General features: G+C 50.3%; 6 protein-coding genes across 6 annotated transcripts; 2 read left to right on the top strand and 4 right to left on the bottom strand.

The window, feature by feature from the left end:
• Nucleotides 1–2,332: 2,332 nt before the first annotated feature.
• On the bottom strand, nt 2,333–2,706 carry B0T23DRAFT_431557 (uncharacterized protein; the record flags this gene model as incomplete). The annotated part of the gene is made up of 2 exons (XM_062840329.1): nt 2,333–2,498; nt 2,639–2,706. 2 exons carry the CDS (start codon nt 2,704–2,706, stop codon nt 2,333–2,335), a joined length of 234 nt encoding a protein of 77 aa, XP_062690058.1.
• A 399-nt stretch (nt 2,707–3,105) lies between these two features.
• B0T23DRAFT_323745 (uncharacterized protein) lies at nt 3,106–4,105 on the bottom strand (the record flags this gene model as incomplete). Its single annotated transcript, XM_062835372.1, has 2 exons — nt 3,106–3,642; nt 3,722–4,105. The coding sequence occupies 2 exons, from the start codon at nt 4,103–4,105 to the stop codon at nt 3,106–3,108; spliced, it is 921 nt and encodes a 306-aa protein (XP_062690057.1).
• A 686-nt stretch (nt 4,106–4,791) lies between these two features.
• B0T23DRAFT_218110 (microsomal signal peptidase 18 kDa subunit) lies at nt 4,792–5,707 on the bottom strand. Its single transcript, XM_062833683.1, has 4 exons — nt 5,542–5,707; nt 5,239–5,453; nt 5,063–5,164; nt 4,792–4,996 (listed from the first exon to the last, which is right to left on the bottom strand). Exons 1-4 carry the CDS (start codon nt 5,620–5,622, stop codon nt 4,876–4,878), a joined length of 519 nt encoding a protein of 172 aa, XP_062690056.1. The 5' UTR covers nt 5,623–5,707; the 3' UTR covers nt 4,792–4,875.
• A 625-nt stretch (nt 5,708–6,332) lies between these two features.
• Nucleotides 6,333–8,236, top strand: B0T23DRAFT_218096 (uncharacterized protein). Its single transcript, XM_062833682.1, has 6 exons — nt 6,333–6,701; nt 6,764–6,985; nt 7,054–7,318; nt 7,373–7,491; nt 7,552–7,729; nt 7,797–8,236. Exons 1-6 carry the CDS (start codon nt 6,618–6,620, stop codon nt 7,907–7,909), a joined length of 981 nt encoding a protein of 326 aa, XP_062690055.1. The 5' UTR covers nt 6,333–6,617; the 3' UTR covers nt 7,910–8,236.
• A 1,034-nt stretch (nt 8,237–9,270) lies between these two features.
• On the top strand, nt 9,271–10,788 carry B0T23DRAFT_217926 (uncharacterized protein). Its single transcript, XM_062833678.1, has one exon. It carries the CDS (start codon nt 9,422–9,424, stop codon nt 10,406–10,408), a length of 987 nt encoding a protein of 328 aa, XP_062690054.1. The 5' UTR covers nt 9,271–9,421; the 3' UTR covers nt 10,409–10,788.
• B0T23DRAFT_218058 (uncharacterized protein) lies at nt 10,789–12,172 on the bottom strand. The gene is made up of 2 exons (XM_062833679.1): nt 11,866–12,172; nt 10,789–11,786 (listed from the first exon to the last, which is right to left on the bottom strand). The coding sequence occupies exons 1-2, from the start codon at nt 11,954–11,956 to the stop codon at nt 11,170–11,172; spliced, it is 708 nt and encodes a 235-aa protein (XP_062690053.1). The 5' UTR covers nt 11,957–12,172; the 3' UTR covers nt 10,789–11,169.
• Between the last annotated feature and the right edge of the window lie 339 nt (nt 12,173–12,511).

The raw sequence follows: 12,511 nt of genomic DNA, 5'->3' as shown, positions 1-12,511 counted from the left end.
AGTCTCCTGTATGCGGTCGGTTCGACATGCGTGATGGGTTTGAGGTTGTCGTTTCGATGATCCTTTGATCATCCGTCGTTCTCGTTGAGCTTAAGACACGATCCTTTCTTTGCAGCCGCACATTCATCGATCGTGAGTTCCCGACGTCTCTGTATCCAATGGTGCGTCTTGAAGCCATCGAAAATCTCTTCCATTGCTAATTCCCCGTTAGCCCTAGCGCTACATACTTAGATGCGGGATTCTAAAAAAAGGGTCTCCCATTCACCCGGGTACCGGTGCCCTCCGCCCTAGTGCGCGGTGGAGGAGTTACATTGCATCCGAATCTACCTGGCTGTGTTTTGTTCCGTGGTTTTTGCTACTTTGTTCTTGAACATTGAACTGTCATTGGCCTGCCGAATGAAGACTTCGGGACATGTCATTCGATTTCGCCTTCAGAGTCACACCATACGGTAAGGGCCGCGGCGGACATCGGCGAGTGTGGCGTAGAGTGTTGGCCTGGAAATGCCTAGTTGCAAATCATATAGCTTCAAGGCTATTGGGGGCCAGGCACAACATCTTCAGCCCCTGAAGATCAGGAAGGACGAACATTGGCTGGAATAAAGTCCGCATGTGTTGAGAAGCCACTTTGGCTCGTTTTCGGTGCCAACTACCACGGTTGTAGACTGCTATGCGTCATGTCATCGAGATCCAACGTTGTCTGTAGGGTCGAAGTGTTTGCGAAAACAATTTGATATCTAGTTTTCTGTTCTTTTCAGTGATATTCTTTCAGACCCGGGCGTGTTGGATATCAGGTCTCCATACATGTTGATATGGGTCGGTATAAGTTCGCACAATCAAATTGATACAGTGGTCGTCTCTCTCTCAGTATCAGATAAGGACATCACAGTCCTAAAACCTTGACCTTGCGTTAGTTCTCCAATCGTTTCTGCATTGGGCTAACAACGGCGATACATGTCGAGTGAAGCAACAGACACATGGCAGACTTGTCAGTGTCACATAGCACAGCATGAACACATATTAGTAAAGCTAAAGAGTGGCCGTCGGTAGCTCTTGATTGTTTTGAGATTTAGCTTGTGAATCAAAAAAGTGGGCTGATGGGATGACTGTCGGTACTTACCATGCTCCAAATGTTTGACATCTTTCTTTCCTGTCTCTTCGTTGCCATAGGATAATGTTGGATAAGGAAGCTCCAAAAATGATGAGCCCGTGGTCGAGAGGGGTCGGGACGGAAGAGTGTCCCTTGCGTTTTCCGGTGCAATGTCTCCGGAGGGATGCTATTGTGTGTGGTAAATGCGGCTGGCTTGTGACTTGTGATGCATGCAGCGGTTGAAACGCATCGTTGATACGCTTCTCCCAGGGGAAAATGCCGTCCAGACAAGAGCTGACGAACTACTACTGCAGCTCTCGAAACAAACAAGTGGCTCGGGAAGTAGTCAAGACCCGTCATAGATCGAGATGCCCGTTGGATGGTCGGGTGGCTGCATTAAGTTTTGGACTTCTATAAGCAAGGCTCGAGTTTATGCGCGGGATGAAAATTCGGATGCTGTACACTGGTAGGTTCTTGCTTCCGCCACGCCGACTGCCAATTTCAGTGGGATTTCTGTGATCGCAGAAAGAATTTGTTGCGGATGCTGCAGCTTGACCATTTGGGATAGAAGGCGCTGTCAAGAAGGCGTAAAATGACCACTAAAAGTTGGAAACTAGGAAATCCGGGCATGAAAGTGGAAAGGGAAGAGAAATGTGACTCTCAAACTTGTAGTTCGAAGTTGAAACTCTATGCCCGAAGGCGCACCGCCGCGCAGTGTTAAGGACGGAAAAACAAGGCAGGCGCTCACTTTGTTAGTCCTTCAGTTGACACATATCGTTCCTTCCAAGTCATGGTCTTGCCTTTAGGAAGTGGTGCGGTGATAGGAAAGTCTTGACAGAAAGCAGGAGCAGTGGGGAGGGGGTTTGGGCAGCTGTGGCCCCAAAATGGAAAGGGACTACCCGTATTTTCTACTTTAGTGTTCATCATCATTCAGTCATTCTATCCCCCTCTCGCACAAATCCATAAAAGGAGATCCTATCAAGGATACCCATCCCATTAGGTCACTTGTTCACATCCAACATATCATTCACGATCAGTTCAGATACTACTCCAACGTTCTGCACCCGACGACGGAGCCTGAGCAACAGATGAACCAGTATCCCAAGTCTCCTGGACAGTCCTCCAATGCTGCGATTGTACGTTCCTTCCACATCGAAATCTCTGTGTCCAGAACAGGGCAGCCATCATCCTGCCTCCTTCCTCTTCATCTTAGCCTTTGCTTTACCCCCACCACTCCTTCCTCACCTAAGACAGCTTGTAAGTGTTAATAGCCTCATCAACGCTCTCAAAACGGGGCACAGTGAAGCTCTTAGCAAAGTCCTGGAACTGCTCCGGGATCTTAGACACAATGACCTCGCTCATTTCGTCAATCGACTCCTTCGCAAGCTTGAGGATGAGCAGGATAGTTGGGCTCAACAGAAGATTAAGGATCCAACCGAAATGTAAGTGTTGGAATGCTCAACTGAAGATACAGCTTAGGTCCAAGAGTCACGAATCATAGGACACAGCACCGCGGCAACCACCATTGAACAACGCGAATACGAGCCGTACCTTGAGAATGGGCATGTGGGAAACATAATGGCCTGGACACGGAAGGCTGAGGGCCGCAAACGACCCATGTTGTGTGTTGTGAAAGGCAACATTACCGCATTATTTTATTTGTGTTGTAAAACATTATCCCATCCCCTAATTGCTTCGTGACCCATAATGGTAGGCCACATGTTTCCGTTTCAATAAGGACTTCAATGTCCATCCGACGCGCCCCAGCGTCCTTTGAGCGATACTGTGCCGTCTTGAATGTATCCAAACAATGAATATTTCATTAAATTGGAAGTCATTCGTATTATGAGAGGTAAGATATACCCTCACTCAAGCGTCTCCTTGAGTTTTGAGAACCGTCTATCAGCTCACTGAATATTGGCTAGACCACTTGGGAGCGTCAGCCGCGTCGTGAACACAACGGTGTATTAAACCTCAGTTCAAGTCGTCAAGTGGGGGCGTAGAGGTAAACAAGTGTCTCATGAAGTTGACGCTTGATAGCCCTGTAGAGGCACAGCAGGTTGCTGTTGAGAGCCCTGTGGGACTGCTGAAGGTTGTTGCGCAACAGGGGCGTAATAACCGCCATACATTATGTTTTGCTGGTCAGGAATCGAATGTTGTCCAGCTACCATATTGTGAGGTATTTGGCCCATCTGCATTGGTACGGGTACCGGAACTCGGACATAGGTGATTCTTCGGGACTTGTTTGTCGCATTGACGGTGTGTGTTTCAACACAGGCTCGAACGAAGAGGAAGAAGTGGATGATCCAAAGAATGCTAGAGAACGCAAGCAGGGTTCGCACGAGGCCCGTTAGGAGGTTGGGTATAACAGGTTCATCGTAGTAGTCTCTCGTGAATTCGTAGACGAAGACGCCACCAATGCTGACCCCCAAGGAAGCCACAAGGACAATGATCAGTTGAACACCGACATGAGCTCCGGGATGAATGCCTCGACGTCCTTTAGAGGCATACAATACTAGGAACTCAGCCACGGTCCATAAAATTGCCAGTCCAGCCTAGAGAGCATTAGTTATCATATGGCCATGTACAAAGATACGATGTCGAATGAGTATAGTTGATAAGGGTGGGACATACTGCCGAGGCATCAATGGCAAAAACGGGGTCTATTTCCCACCAGCGGTAATCCTCCGATTGTTCACCATAGACGCCCAGTGCCAGGCCAATTCCAAAAATGACGGCAGAGCACACAAGAGATGCGGTTTGGAAAGCCAGTTTCACAACGTGCCATTTCTTGCTGTAGGCAATTTCCGAACCAGGAATCCGCAGAGGGATAGGTTGATATGTGCCAGTGCCATATCCAAACGGTACAGGCGCCTGTTGCTGCTGGAAAACCGCACCGTTCTTGTCCTGGGTGACTGAATGAGGCAGGAGTGGTGCTCCTTGCATGGCTGTGCTTCCATCATTATCGGTTCGTTCCTGTGCAACATGCGTGCTGCTGGACGGTCCGGCTGCGGTCATTTTGTTCGTTTGTTTGACCAAGTTTGGGATAACGTTATCGAGATATTAGTAGTGATTCAGTTGACCGGTGATTAAGCGCGAAAAGAGCGATCGGCGTGACGACGATCCAGATGATGTTGGCGACAGAAGTTTGATAATTGAACGAGAGAGTGTGCGCAGAGTGCACAGGAAGTCGTGAAAACAACGAGCGACAGTCGACAAACCGGCGGTGGCGTGCCAAAGAAAGAAAAAGGGCGGAATGAGATTTTCTAGATTGCAGTGCAAAGGGCTAGACGCTGGCTCCCATTGACTTTGGCGTACCTTGAAGTTGCAAACCTCAAGGTCTCTTTTACAACCCTATCGCATAAGGGTTTAGCGGCGTCTTGGCGTCTGGATGGCGAATCAGGCGGCGTGGCTGCCTAGAGGTCGGCTCATTGCCGGCATTGTTGGTCCTTCGCTACGGCAGCTCAGGGCAGGCACTTGGCTCCCGGCCCCAACTTTATCGACAGACAAAGAGTTCTAGGTAGCATGGACTGGCAATCGATGATAGAGGAAAGCGGACCATAAAGGGATAGAGTACCTAGGTACATAAGTAGCGGGTCAATATGGAATCATAAGCCATTTGACTTTGACAAGGTGTTAGCTCACCTCTTTCCATTTATCTTCTTCACCTTGGGACTTCCAACGGTAAAAGATGGTGAAAAGTACATGTAAAAGTCACAAGTAAGGGGGAAAACAAAGGCGGCATCGATCGCTGTTCGAGAAGGGAATTATGCTATAGTTAAACGTGGCTATTCACGCTGCAAAACCACCACCAAACCCATCAGTCCGAGCATGACAGTCTTGAGCCATGGGTGCTCGGATAAAAGAATGGTGACATAGCCAACAAAAGGAATGTAGGCAAAAACGCTCCTGTTTAAGACAATGTTAGCGGAATGATCGAAACGTCCTGGTACAAGCGAAAACAAATCATCATACCCGATAATGTCTTTTCTAACCAGGTAATCCTGTCCACTTGCGTAGAGCTCTGTGTCGTCCGAGACGTTGTTATCTCCCTTTGTGAGCAGTTTCGCTTCAGGTCTTCGAGGCAGGCAGCCCTATGGTCAGCTGTATGTACGGGACAGCGCAAGGGGTGTAGCAGATGGAAAACGAACCCCTTTCCAAACTTCCTAACTATCCTGTGCACAATGGGGATATCCTTGCCCTTCACATTGTACACAACAATCTCCCCAACGCTGGTTTCGGCCAACACATTGCGGTTCCACAAGAATAAGAGGTCGCCGCGCTGAAAGGCCGGCTCCATGCTACCGGACAGGACGACGACAATCGGGGACGGGGAATCTGTGATAACCGAAATACCTTTCCACATCTGCGACACGGAAGCTGGTTAGCACGCCATTGATGAAGCTATTCAGAGGCAAGTCACATAGCGGAGAGAGTTCTGGACAGGAACACACCATGAATGCAGTCGACAGGATCAGGCCAAAGTTCATAAGCTGGACGGCAGCTTGCCGCGGGTTTGCGAGGCCTGACAACATGGCGACGGCGGAAGAGCAGAAGCGATCGATGTCTGTTGTTGTGTGGATTGGCGCGGCGCCGCAAGGTTCCTGCGCAAGTTCGGAGTAGCTGCTTCCTGGAATGGGTCGGATCGGTGTTGTTGACTTTTGCTACAGGTACTGACGCCGTTGTATGTAGTTGACAATTGACATCAGAGCCAGGCACAGCGGGAGCGGACACGGTGACAAGAAAGCCGCAAAATGGTTGCTTCTGATTGGTGGATGTAGAGAGAGGAGACCCACTCAGTTCCATCTCGAACGGCCCACAAGACATCAAGGTGCCTGCCCTGCACTATGTACGAGGTTCCTCTTTCTCATTCAACAACCTAAACCTCAACTTCAACCACAACAACCTCAACAATATATTCTTTCTCTCAACCATGCACCATGGTAGATACTCTGAATAAAAAACCTCGGAGAATATGACGCTCAGATTATGGGCCTTTCAATGGATGTTTTCCACAGTGCTATCGTCATTCTTCCCAGTGGAAGCTCTTTATGAATTGGAAAAGACCGAAATCCGACCAAAAGACCATCGCTCCTACTTTTTCGCCCAGCTAGGTGTTTGAGAACTCGATACGATATTTTCCCCTGTAGTCCGTCGTTTCCTCGGAAGAAAAAGGACAATCAGACTTCACCCAACCGAATGGTCATGCTTTCTGTTTCGACCGCTTTTACCTAGAGGTAGGATGATATTCCATTTTTGGATTCAAGGTCGGGTAATTGAGCTGTGCCAGACGGACTGCACGTCGCTGCCGTCAGGTTCATCAGGTTGCTTTTGACTCATGGAAGGAGTATTCTAGACAGTGCCAAAGAAACTAGCAGAGAACGCATTCCATTCTTTGCCTTATGGTCATCATAGTTTTCTTTTATGATCTATCGTCTTTTATCGAAAGCGGCTGGCGTTCTTCACTCGCCTGTTCCTCAATATCTCCCGATTTCCACCTCTGACGACCAGTTCTCTCTTGCTCATCAACATGTCGACTGGCAACGAGGCAACGGAACGAAGCTCCCTCCTGGGCCGTGATCTTCCGCGACCAAATGGAGTTGTCCAGGACCATGTACGTTGCAAGGCCATTCGTAGCGCACATCATCTTGGATCGTACTGACAGTTTATATTTAGCCAATCTTTCTTCGTGTATGCCACGCGCCATGGGGCTTCATCAACCAGACCACTCTTGTTGTCCTCAGGGGCCTGATTCTGATCTACCTCACCATTCTTGCACCCATGCTTCTTGACTACAAACTCTACAAGCGGCAAGACGGCGACTCTCCTTGGCGCATTGCCTTCCAATTTTCGACCATTGCCTTCATTCTGTTGTGGCTCTATCACTTGCTCGCCTTTGTATGGGCCCCCTGTCTCTCCACCGGTAGTTTGACTTGTTGGTACTAATTCCGGGTTTCTTGACTTAGTGCTGGAGCTACACGCACCTCTATTATCCCGATATCGATGAGGAGCACAACACATGGGAGTCGGTTCTGCTTCGCAAAATGTCACCGCCCGAGCAGACAATCACCTCGCGCAACCGGCTTCACTTCAGTTTGTATTACACAGTGTCCCACGTATTTGCCTTTATGAACACCTTCATCTTCTGGGTCTTTGTAGTGCCGCATGGTCACGGCGAGTTACCCAAAGAAAGGCAAAGGGGCAGCGGCGATGATGCGGGGAGCCTCGAGGGTATGTTCCCATTGAGTCTCGACATTCTCCTTGAAATTGCGCTAACGAGACTAGCCGGTGATTTCTTTAGCCATGGATGGTTTGAACCTTTCTGTGTTATAAACCTATGGGGTTATACATCACTTCTCGCTCTCTTTGAGATCATGTTTCTGAACAGCATCAAACGCCAGATCGTGAGTTGTCGAGTGGAGCAGGTCTTCATGTCATGACAGGAAGACTGATAAGTTTCACAGCCTGTGCACACCCACATCATTGGCTTGGTAGTCTTGCTGTGTGCCTACCTTGGCTGGGCTGCCTTTGGGAAGCTCTTCATCGGCCGTGCTCCTTACTTCTGGCTGGACCCTGAGATTGTTAGGTACAGAGAACTCATGTTTGGATACTGCGCCTTGTTCGTGGCTCTGGGACCTGCATGTAAGTCACATCTGCGTCCCCGGCTAGGTGACAAGAGCATTGTGCTGACCGCAATCGCTTTCGATAGTCTTTGCTTTTATGTATGGCCTCATCAGCCTGCGTGAAGAACTGGCAGAGAAATACGGCAGCCCAAGCCAGGACGCCACCCCAGATGGCTCGCAGCAGGGAGATCAGGAGTGAGATGGATAAGTTGGTTCGTGTTTTGATGAGAGGAGACTTGCCACAGAACACGTCTGCATGCAATGGCATGCCTTCACATGATTCTTCCGCCCTTGTTTTCTATTAGCCTCGTTTTATCACCACTTTAACAGCTGCTGGAACAGGCTCCTCTTTGCCGGCGATGCTGTCCCCCCTATTCGACGACTGCCCCTCAAAGCCACGTATATAGCCTAGAAAAGCATCAAATTTTCACATACGTTGAGAACGATTATCCCGTGATCGAGTCATCACCCTTTCCAAATAGAAGGCATCACAATCTTGAAACTACTTGTAAGCGTTGGAATGGCCCCTAGCTGTGGGACTGACACCAAAATCCCCAAACCTACCCCCCTTGACCCCCTGCTTCCACGCAGCCGTAGCGGAGCCGCGGACCTTTGTTTCACAAGCCCCACTGTAGCGTCCCATCGCCGTGGATCTGTGCGGGATTGAGATGACGGGCCCCTTGCCCGACTGAAGATTGGTGAGATCGATATCTGCGCGTTTTCCATGCCAACAAAAGCAACATCGATTGACGTCTTCAAATTGACAGTCGCAAAGAGTCATCTGGTCCCCTAGTGTACGTATCTTGAAGAACAGAAGCAGGCGACGTATATACCACGGGCCGACGACGGATTGGGCGAAACTTGACCCTTCTTCAACCATTGGATGAACCATTTAAGCTCAGGCCAGGGCAGACTGGACGGAGGCCGCCTCGTCTGTTGACGTCGATGGACAGCTCAGCATTCATTTCGTTCAATCCGTCTTCACCATTGGGACTATCCCACATATCCATCGCAAGGCGGACCAAACTATCTACGCCATAGTGCAGAGGGAGAGGAGGAAGTCGAAGCATGCAGCCATCGCCGGAAGCGCCATCGCGCACACCCTCAGCATGCATCAAGGCAGGCTGCAACATGCAGTCAATACACCCAACCACACGCCGTCTGAGCGCGGTGAATGGACGACAAGTCGATTTCCAGAACATGGCCCCTGTCTCTGGATAACGAACCACGATATTGACGGTTCTGGGTTTGCCAATTGTTGTTGGACGGATGTTCAACAAAACCCCTGCCAATACAACCCAGGAGGATGGGTATCTACGTACAACCGCCGTCCCCGCCCTGCTTTTTGTTGGCTTCCCATCAATCCGGCATCACGCCTTTACATGGGCCGCGAGGCTGTTAACGGTATAAGTATCCCGCCAACCCCTCCCTTACCACACTTCTTTTCCTGGTTCTTACTCCCTGTCCCCCCAACACACAACCAAAGGGCTGCAAAGTGTTTGCTGGTGTTGTCTCGAGGTTCATTCGGTAGAGATAGCACCGCCCGGGCCCTGTCAATCCTTCTTTTGTGCTTCCCTCCCTCCTTCTCTCCCTCTTTTTTCTATTCTCCGGTTCTTCGTCTCTTTCGTCGCTCTCTTGGATCTAACCTTCCTCCTGGATATCCGTCAACCCCGCTACCATTTCCCGGTTCATCTTCCCCAAAACCACCACCATGTTCAAGCGCTCGTTCCGATCCCGCGATGCGGGCAACTCTCAGAGGGAGCCTACCCAGATATCAACCAGTACAGATTCGCAACATCGGGTGGACAAGTCTGCAAGACTTATGAAGAAATCGAAACGGGATCTCCAGAAGCTATCGAACCTCAAGCAGCCGCTCGTGGGCGAGGACTCTTCGCGCACACAGCCACAGTCGACGCAAGCGAAGCCAGCCGAGAAGCCACTCGCCATTACCCCCTCCCCCATCATCACCATCACCGTGGGCGGCGAGGGGCGATTGTTTGCTGCGCATGAAGATATCCTGTGCCAGGCTCCTCTCTTCGAAAGAATGCTTGCGCAATCCAAGAGGATTTTGCTCGAGGATGAAGAGCCAGAGGTCTTCAGCGCCATCCTCGAATACCTCTACAAGGGCGACTACTACCCCCGTCTCCTACACAACCAGCAGCAGGACTCTTGGGAGCTCGAGGACACTCTCTCTATCCCCGCCAATCGGGCCGCGCCCCTTACACCCCCGACAGGCAACAACTCACCACAACTCGGAGGTGGCCACGCGGGTCAGTTCTCCATCGAGCCGACCGTGTTCCTCTCCAGCCTGAACCAATACTTGCTCCGCGACACGGTGGTCTACTGCGCCGCAGAGCGTTACGGGCTGGAGGAACTCAAGAGGCTGGCGCTGCGGAAGCAAGGGCTGCAGACTGGTATCGACGTCGGCACCATCCTTCGGAGCGCGCAGTATTGCTACGCGCACACGCCCGACTCCGACAGTCGCCTGCGCGCCCATTATCTGGCACTCATCATCCGCTGCCGCAAGACCTTCAAGCGCAGCGGCACGATGCAGGCCGAAATGGAAAAGTGCGGCAGCAGCAGCGTGTATGGACAAGGTAGTGGGAAACTCTTCTTCGACCTGTTCGTTGCCATGTGTAACCACCTTGACGACGTCATTGACGCGAGCAATGCGACGCGGACGCCCAAGACTATCTAGAAGGATGGTCCTACGCATGGTGTACGATTAGGTTTTCGGGTTTACTTCACCAGTCACGTTGTTTCACCATCTCACGATACCCAACGATAATTTTTTCCCTTCATTCATTTTTGCCCGCATGGCCTCTCAACTGACTGGAGTTCGGGATCGATATTGAATGACAACCTTTGAGGGAGGATGCTTTGGTCATTCCCTTGTGTCACAAACAGCACTGGCTTATAACAACAGACAACAATCGCAACTCAGACTGATACCACATCGGGGAGGCATTAACTTGATCTTTCTCCGACATGCGTATACGGCGCTCGCAACTCAATCCTTCTTTTTTTTTCTTTTTGCCTATCCCTCGGACAGATATTGTATTGACAACCTCATGGACGAATCCCCTGGTTGGATGATCAAACAGTGTCTCAAGGCCGTCTGGTTTGTATAGTTTGCTTCTACATGGGAGAGACTTGTTAGCTGTACGAGCAAGGGGTCACTCGCTCACTCATATTCGCGAAACGGTCGCTTTAATTAGCAGACTAGCCAAGACACCTTCGTGATGATGTATAGTAATGACTCTTATGATGATGACACAAACACAACTAGGGAAAAACAATGGTAATATTCAATCTCATAGCTGCGTTAGATAGCTAGCAAGCCCTCTCCTCACTTGAAGAACTACGTAATGGAACCACCTCCCACATATATTTCTGTCTCTGTTCGCCAAACGAGAAGTGACTGACAGTGACATACACTTTGGGTCAACCTCAACCGTCCTATTCCTCAGCCCACTTGACCTCCCACCCCTTAACCTTTACCACCAATTCCTTCTCGTCCCCATCCTTAACCTCCTTCTCCGGTCTCGCCGCCATAGCCACCACCTCCAAATCCCACTCCTCCACCCCTGGGTTCGCCAGCCCATAAACCCAGCAAATCTCTCTCAACGCCGTCCTGCTCTTTTCCTCTCCCGTTTTCTCATCCACCACAATCCTATAAACCCAAATACTCTTTCCATGCTCGTCGGCCGACTGTTCCACCAAGATGGTCGTCCACTGCTCTGTCTCTGCTCCAGAAGAAGAAGAAGAAGAGGAAAGGAGAGGAGTAACGCTCCAATCAGCCCAATTATCCGTGGCTACTGTGCTCAGTTGCGGTTGGGATTGGTAGAATTCGATGCCGGTTTTGATCCATTTGGGCGGGATGTCGTTCTTCCTCTCGGATTCCAAAGTAGCAGAGGGAGTTAAAGAAGAAGTAGAAGGGTGGCGAGGACGAAAGGCGAGGAGGATCCCTGCTTGGTCGTAGCGCTCGCGCCAGGGGAAAGAGAAGGAGGCGCGGACGGAGAGGAAGGAGGTTAGAGGGCCGGTGGAGCGGGTGGAGGGCGGGATGGCGGTTGGTGCTAGGTAGGGTTAGTGATGGTTGTATAGAGGAGGTAAGAAATGGATGTAAGTGGGGGGTTAAGAGTAGGTCATATATACCATTGTAGATGTTGGTTGTGGGTGGTTTACGCCAGATGTCGGTGCCGGGGGCGGCGCGGATGGTGAAGATATCGGAGGTCTTGGCGGACATTTTGTTCGAATTGTAGAGTGAGGTAGTGGGAAATATGGCTATGAAGTATGTAGACGATGTTGGTGATATGGGAGTTGTGTTCTTCACTTTGGACTCACCTTTTCTGATCGAGGTGTCTTGATACCTTTTATACACGTAGAGAAGGCACCAGCAGAGGTGACGACTCTTTTAGCTCGGGCTTTACAGTTTCTATTACGCAAGATATTCAGAGACGGAGGACCTAATCCTTTGGTCCGTCGCCAGAATCCGGAGATCAGCCGACCATGATGGCGTGCGCGAGTGAGAGGAGTAGCGTTGGTTTGACTGTGAGACTGGGTTGCAGTGAGGGGCTTCGCGAGTTCACGATGGATCAGAGTCAGCTATTCCATGCACATAAGATCTGTGTCATTGGTATATGTGTCTTGCTTGGCTTCCCTAGTGTTTCGTATTTCTGTCTGGACGGCGTTGGAGCATGATATGGATAAGTAAGACGAAGGTAGAGCGGCCCGGTTATCCTAAGACTACGGGAAAACTTCGGGAGAACTTGCATTCACAATGGCCATTTCGCGTCTGTGA

The sequence above is a fragment of the Neurospora hispaniola genome (assembly GCF_033458365.1).
Source record: "Neurospora hispaniola strain FGSC 10403 chromosome Unknown B0T23scaffold_7, whole genome shotgun sequence".
Classification (NCBI taxonomy): domain Eukaryota; kingdom Fungi; phylum Ascomycota; class Sordariomycetes; order Sordariales; family Sordariaceae; genus Neurospora; species Neurospora hispaniola.
Note: the sequence above shows the minus strand (reverse complement) of the source record. Positions and strands in the feature narration are given on the sequence as shown.

What these genes read in the sequence shown, in the direction of transcription:
- B0T23DRAFT_218110 (XM_062833683.1), bottom strand. Translation starts at nt 5,622, where the DNA reads ATGTTGTCAGGCCTCGCAAACCCGCGGCAAGCTGCCGTCCAGCTTATG. An exon ending in TCCTGTCGACTGCATTCATG is followed by an intron (nt 5,454 to 5,541) that starts GTGTGTTCCTGT and finishes TCCGTGTCGCAG; the next exon opens with ATGTGGAAAGGTATTTCGGT. An exon ending in GTTAGAAAAGACATTATCGG is followed by an intron (nt 4,997 to 5,062) that starts GTATGATGATTT and finishes TGTCTTAAACAG; the next exon opens with GAGCGTTTTTGCCTACATTC.
- B0T23DRAFT_218096 (XM_062833682.1), top strand. Translation starts at nt 6,618, where the DNA reads ATGTCGACTGGCAACGAGGCAACGGAACGAAGCTCCCTCCTGGGCCGT. An exon ending in TCTATCACTTGCTCGCCTTT is followed by an intron (nt 6,986 to 7,053) that starts GTATGGGCCCCC and finishes TTCTTGACTTAG; the next exon opens with TGCTGGAGCTACACGCACCT. An exon ending in TGATGCGGGGAGCCTCGAGG is followed by an intron (nt 7,319 to 7,372) that starts GTATGTTCCCAT and finishes TAACGAGACTAG; the next exon opens with CCGGTGATTTCTTTAGCCAT.
- B0T23DRAFT_217926 (XM_062833678.1), top strand. Translation starts at nt 9,422, where the DNA reads ATGTTCAAGCGCTCGTTCCGATCCCGCGATGCGGGCAACTCTCAGAGG.
- B0T23DRAFT_218058 (XM_062833679.1), bottom strand. Translation starts at nt 11,956, where the DNA reads ATGTCCGCCAAGACCTCCGATATCTTCACCATCCGCGCCGCCCCCGGC. An exon ending in CACAACCAACATCTACAATG is followed by an intron (nt 11,787 to 11,865) that starts GTATATATGACC and finishes AACCCTACCTAG; the next exon opens with CACCAACCGCCATCCCGCCC.